The sequence below is a fragment of the Colobus angolensis genome, unplaced genomic scaffold (assembly GCF_000951035.1).
Source record: "Colobus angolensis palliatus isolate OR3802 unplaced genomic scaffold, Cang.pa_1.0 Scaffold335, whole genome shotgun sequence".
NCBI lineage: Eukaryota > Metazoa > Chordata > Mammalia > Primates > Cercopithecidae > Colobus > Colobus angolensis.
The window spans coordinates 624,207-630,155 of record NW_012116655.1 but is presented as its reverse complement, the minus strand read 5'-3'; the positions used below and the strand labels follow the sequence as shown (position 1 = coordinate 630,155).

The 5,949-nt window shown below is 55.3% G+C and overlaps 2 protein-coding genes across 3 annotated transcripts in view; one reads left to right on the top strand and one right to left on the bottom strand.

Moving 5' to 3' along the window:
- Nucleotides 1–3,008, top strand: part of MED9 (mediator complex subunit 9) — a 15,095-nt gene extending 12,087 nt beyond the window's left edge. Inside the window, exon 2 of the mRNA XM_011952152.1 lies at nt 1,057–3,008. Within this exon, the coding sequence (XP_011807542.1) occupies nt 1,057–1,273 (217 nt within the window). The 3' untranslated portion in view covers nt 1,274–3,008. The remainder of the gene's footprint in view (nt 1–1,056) is intronic.
- Nucleotides 3,009–4,192: 1,184 nt separating this feature from the next.
- RASD1 (RAS, dexamethasone-induced 1) lies at nt 4,193–5,947 on the bottom strand. Of its 2 annotated transcripts, none has more exons than XM_011952150.1 (2): nt 5,619–5,947; nt 4,193–5,432 (listed from the first exon to the last, which is right to left on the bottom strand). In XM_011952150.1, the coding sequence occupies exons 1-2, from the start codon at nt 5,902–5,904 to the stop codon at nt 4,876–4,878; spliced, it is 843 nt and encodes a 280-aa protein (XP_011807540.1). In that variant the 5' UTR covers nt 5,905–5,947; the 3' UTR covers nt 4,193–4,875. The 2 variants fall into 2 exon arrangements, with proteins under 2 accessions (XP_011807540.1, XP_011807541.1); XM_011952151.1 differs by having other exon boundaries at nt 4,193–5,358.
- Nucleotides 5,948–5,949: the final 2 nt, after the last annotated feature.

Here is a 5,949-nt window from a genome sequence, read left to right as displayed (position 1 = left end):
GATCCTGAGGTCAGGAGTTCAAGACCAGCCTGGCCAACATGGTGAAACCCCATCTCTACTAAAAATACAAAAATTAGCGGGGCGTGTTGGCACGTGCCTGTAATCCCAGCTACTCAGGAAGCTGAGGCAGGAGAATTGCTTGAACCAGGACGCGGGAGGTGGAGGTTGCAGTGAGCCGAGATCGTGCCACTGCCCTCCAGTCTGGGCGACAGAGTGAGACCCTGTCTCAAAAAACAAACAAATGTATAGGAGCAACTGCCAGGCTGTTTTTTTTATCTTAAGGGAGATTGTTCTTGCCTCGTTTTTCATTGAGTAGGACCTCTGGGCAGCTAATAGCTGTGAGATAGAGCGAACGGTCTGCCTTGAAAGTGAACTTGACTCAAAGGCAGGGAGCGTCCATCACCATGGCAGAAGAGAGTCTGTGTCTGCTGAGACATTTAAATCAGTTCCATTTTAACTAATTTAAAATTTACGAACAGCTCTGTGGAAATTAGTCTTTATGTTAACAGGTTCAAGCCAGCATCAAAACCTCAGCTAAAATTAGCTCTTGCTAGCTGGTAAAGCCTCCTGATTGGCCTAGAAATGGTTCCAATTAGACAAAATGTCATATTTTAGCAAGTTTTGTTTGGCCTTTGTCACCTGATATTGGTATTGGTTTGTTGATTGAACCAACATGTTCATGAGCTTCTTTGCCAAGCATTCTTCTTTCCACGGGCATTTCTTGAGTGCCTACACACTGGGCCGGGGGTAGGGAGACACCTGTGACCAGACAGACATGGTCCTTGACCTCACAGAGTGACAGTTGACTTGACAGAAGATCAAGAGTGTCTGTGTGTGATCTGCAAGTGTGCTAGGCCTGGGAGCTCTTTGCTGGCTGCCTAAAAAAGAACCCGTCCCTTCCCTCTGGGGGTGGACAGCCTCGTCAGAGGATAGACACATAAAATGAAGTGTTCTAAAAGCTATCGCAGGAATGGCAGCGAGCTCTGGGGGGTGCAGGACAGGAAAGCCAAGACATGTATCAAGCTGCGAATGCTAACAGCTGTTCTTCCCCCACAGCATGGACAAGGACAGCCCGGAGGTCCACCAGGACCTGAACGCCCTCAAAACCAAGTTCCAGGAGATGCGCAAGCTCATCAGCACCATGCCCGGCATCCACCTGAGCCCTGAGCAGCAGCAGCAGCAGCTGCAGAGCCTCCGGGAGCAAGTCAGGACCAAGAACGAGCTTCTGCAAAAGTACAAGAGCCTCTGCATGTTCGAAATCCCCAAGGAGTAGAGTGAGGCCGACTTCCTGAGAAACAAGGGGAAGCCAATGGCCTGTTTCCCCACTGCCATCCCCAAAGGCTCCTTGGGGCGTGGTTCCTGCGGACCCCAGCTCCGAACGTCAAGATGCAGGGGCGGGGCTCCTGTGCTGCTGCGCGCCCATCGCCTGTGCGGGAGCCAGCACCGAGCTTGGCTGCGCTGGGGCTTCTTGGTGTAGATCCATATGTCTAGATGCATAATAACTGGAGTGCCTGCTGGTGGAAGTCAGAATGCTCCTAGAGGCAGCGGAGGGGGTGGAGGGCTCTCCCCTGCCTCTGGGGAGGGGGCCATCTGCTTCGCCGGGCTCCTCTAACAGATCTGAAGAGCACAGTAGGAAGGGAGGGAGCTCCTCTTTGCTTCCTTCCTTCCCTCTTCTCCCACCCCCATAGGATCGGTGTGTACCAGGTACACATTGCTCCCGTTAACAGCAGCTTCTTGAAACATTTGCATAGAATTCACTGGACGAATTAAACTTGCGCTCATATGGCGTAGAACTGTGAGGTAATGTTTTGAAAGGCCAGAGGGTGGCCTTTTTCCCAGTTTGGTTCCTTTTATGTTTGAGCCAGTGAATGGAACTATAGCTGTGGGGATGTCAGCCCAGAGCCCTGCCAGGCAGCCCCTGGCTCCAGGTTCCCTGCCTCCTCCAGGTTCCCTGCCTCCTAGGCTCTCCTCACCTTCACCTCTTGCTCCCTTCCTCGCTCGTCACCCTCAGTCAGTGCCCAAGAGTGGCCAAAATGCTTCACATCTGCAGTGCTTCCCCAGGGTTGACAAGGGGCCATCCTTTCCACGCAGGCTGGAAGAGGTCTTCAGGCAAACAGACCTTCCCCCTTCTGCATTGAGATTCCCATTGCTCTGGATAAAAAGGTCTTTTCCTCCTGGCCTTTGCACTTGTGGCAGCAACATGTACTGCACTGCAGAGGGGTTCACTATGCACCTTGTGTTCAGAGAAAGGCAACCCTGGGGGCCGGTTCAGGTGGTCCCCAACCGTGAGCTAGGTCTGAAAGTTACACAGCCAAGTTTGAGCTCTTAAAAGTTTGTGAACAGCCCTCATTTCCCCAGCTTCCCTGATTTCTTCCAGATGGGATGTTTTGTGTGCTCTCCCTTGACTGTCAGACTGAGGTAAGAGCAGTTCTCTCCCTTTCCTCTCGAGGAGGAGGTGTGAAGTCCTGGAGTATTGTTTGGGTCTAGGAATGGGCACAGAACCTGTGCTGACCAGTTTAGGGGCTTAACAGATGCCCGCCAACTGACCTCGTTGGCAGGAGGATTGGGTGGAGATGTTTTTAGCAGAGCTTCCATTATTGTAGACCTGCAGCCACGTGTCAGAAGGTGGGTGGCATATTGGGGACCTGGGGATGTGTGAAGGAGGAGATCAGATTTCGGTGGCTTTGGGCAGAAAAGCAGGCTCTGGATTTAAGCGGGTGGTCACCTGTGAGACCAGTTCTACCTTGGGACTGTTATTTAACTGAATCAGTTATTTCCTTGAAATGACACAGTAGTGGGTGGGCCAGTTTTAAGGCTCTGACAGATACCATGAAACATGAAGCATGTGGAAAATACAAGACCGCCAGGGTCTTTCTGAGTGCAGGGCTGGAATGGACAAGGGCTCCTCGTGGGGGCGGAGGGAGCCGGAGCCTGCCTGTGTTCCTTTTTTGACTTGTGACATTTTTCAAATGCATAATTAAAAGGACTTATGCTCTGCTGTCTCAGGACATCATGCTTTTTGGACTGAGAAATTCATAGTGGGATGGCTCTCAGGTAGTTGAGAGGAAAATGTTTCTGTCTGTTCAGACACAGAACCACACCTCTGCTTATCACCTCCCTCCGCCCCAGGACACACACCTGCTGAACCAGTGTGGCACAGGAACTCCTCTCCTGGCTGGCCTCAAGGGCAGTTTGCCTGGCGGGTTATCCCTGCCCGTGCCTGTCACGGGCCCCTGGGCCATCCGTGGTTGCCTTTTTTTTTTCCGGTGGGGCGGGGCGGGGTGGGGGGTGCCTTTTGGTGACTGGAGGAGGAGCCACCCTCACCGGAGCAGGGTGGAAATCCTTCTAGGACGATTTTGAGTGTCTCTCACAGGGCTGAACACCCTCTCAAAGCCACCAATTATTTGGATTACTGGGTGGCCAGCATTTGTACTAAGTACTTTTCAAACTTCACACTTAATCCCCATAGCGAGCCCATGCCAGGGGTGTTTGCTCTTCCTGGGGTGAAGAATTTGAGGCTTGGCAGGTGTCACCCACCACAGGTTTACAGTACTAGTGGCAGAGAGAGGGGTGCTCCAGGGTGCCTTAGCCATGAGAGGGAGACAGCAAGGCTGAGGGGGGCATGGGGCGCCACACCTGGCCATGAGCACTGCCTGGAGCTAGCGGGGAGCGGAGGCCAAGGAGTTTCCTGTCTCCAGACAGGGTGGCACCCTGCAGTGAGGGGGTGGGGGTGGGCACCAGGATGGGCCTGCTTCCAGATGGTCTCGGGCTCTTTCCCCAGGGCCTGAGTGATGCCTCCAACAGTCTGAAAGTTTGCCCGGGCCCACACAGTCTGGTGACAAAATGGCTAGGCACAGTTCCAGTGGCCTTTACGCTGAAGAATTCAAAACATTCTCTCAGAAAATGAGGCCTTTTGTCATCGAACCCAAAGAAAATTAAGCAGATGGATGGCTAGAAAGAGTTCATCTCCAGGGGGAACCCTGAAATCCTTTATATTCATCCTGGTTTTCTAGGGAACCATCCCCTGCATGGATGCCCCAGGCATCTTTCTGGCAGCCAAAGCTGCTTTCAGAAGGCCAGGGTTATTTTCCAGTTCTGGGGAAGTTCTAGTTCCACCTAAGTCAGAGCCCAGCCCCTTCCTTCTCCGCACCCTTCCCCACTCCAGCCATCTCTAAAAGCAAAGAAAAACTGGTTTTCCATTTTAAATTATTTTATTGTATATTAAAAAAACAACAGCAATAACTTTAAAGACCTCACACACACACACACAGTATAAACACCTGGGTAAGGTTTTGTTCGTGTCCATGTTGACACAGGAACTACCGTTAAAGTGCAAGTTTTGTTTTGTGTTCCTTTGTGCAGTTACACTCACATGTAAACGAGTCACTTGGCTATGATTTGACCCACGCCCCCCTTAGTTTTCGGGAAGGCAGAGGCTCTGCCGGCTGTCACGGCAACCCGGATTCACAGACAAGATAATGCCCCGTGGGTCCTGACCCGCAAGCGGGCAGGACGGTTTCTTGAAGCCTAACAGAGGCTGGATAACTTCACATCCCCCCCACCCCGCGCTCACTCTTAGGTCTTTGAGAAGACAAATCTACCCTCAGCTGGGACCTCGCCCCCCAAGTTGTGGGGGTGGCGCCAATGGGGGAACGGGGGTGGGGGAATAGGCCCAGTCTTGGCCAGTTCTCTTTCCTTCCGGAGCAGATGACCGACCCTTCTCGGTTCAGTGGCGCCTCCCCAGTGCTGGGGGCGAATCGCGGGGAGGGGAGACGCCAGTCCGCGCGCTCGCGGCCCGGGGCGCGCCGGGCCGTTGGATTTGACTTTTAAACAAAAAGGTCCTCCTTAGGTTGTGTCGCCGGCGCGGCGGGGCTCCTAGCTGATGATGCAGCGCTCCTTGTCCTTGGCCTGGCTGCCGGCGCTGGCCTTCTCGCGGATGTACATGAGATCGCTGTGCACGCTGGGCCGGCGCGCGAAGGGTGCCACGATGCCGAAGGCGTCGCCCGGGTCGCCGCCGCCGCCGCTGCCGGCCCGCAGCAGCTTCTTGTTCCGCAGCGCCTTCTTGTGCAGCACGTCGCAGTACTGCACGGAGACCTTGCGGTGCAGGTCCGGGCTCATCTCGCTCGGCAGCTTGGCCATGGCGAAGAGCGCGCGGAACATCTGGTCCAGGCTGCTGTTCTTCTTGGCCGAGATCTCGAAGTAGGCGCAGCGCTGGGGGTCGTCGCCCACCAGCTGCTCGATCTCGCGCTGGTCCACCTCGCGGTAGAAGTCCCGGTCACCCTTGTTGCCGCAGATGACCAGGGGCACGTCCACGTTCTCCTTGGTTTTGTTCTTGAGGCAAGACTTGGTGTCGAGGATCTGCTGCCTGAGCCGCTGCACCTCCTCAAAGGAGTCGCGGTTGTCCAGGCTGAACACCAGGATGAAAACGTCTCCTAGAGGGGGCACAGAGAGCAGAAAAGGAGAAGGTGAGGGTGGCCGCCCAGGGGACAAGTCGGGCTGACTTTGAGGCCGCGCGGGGCGCGCTACTCGGCGCGTGGCAGCGGGACCGGCGCTCACGGGGCGCCCTGGCTGAGGGTTGCCCGCCCTTCCCTCCCGTGCCTGTCCGGCCCCCGGCTCACCAGTGAGGATGGAGAGGCGCCGCATGGCGGGGAACGGGTGGTTGCCGGACGTGTCGAGGATGTCAAGCTGGTACACCTCACCGCGGATGGAGTAGAACTTGCGGTGGAAGTCCTCGATGGTTGGCGTGTAGGCGTCCTCGAAGCGGCCGGTGAGGAAGCGCGACACGATGGCCGTCTTGCCCACCTTGGACGAGCCGAGGATGACCATGCGATAGCAGTTCTTGGCCGGGATACTCAGCTCCGAGTCGCTCGGGCACATCTTCTTGATCATCGCGGCCAGTTTCATTGGGCAGAGGGGCCGCGAGGGCGGGCGCGGGGCCGAGAGAAGGAC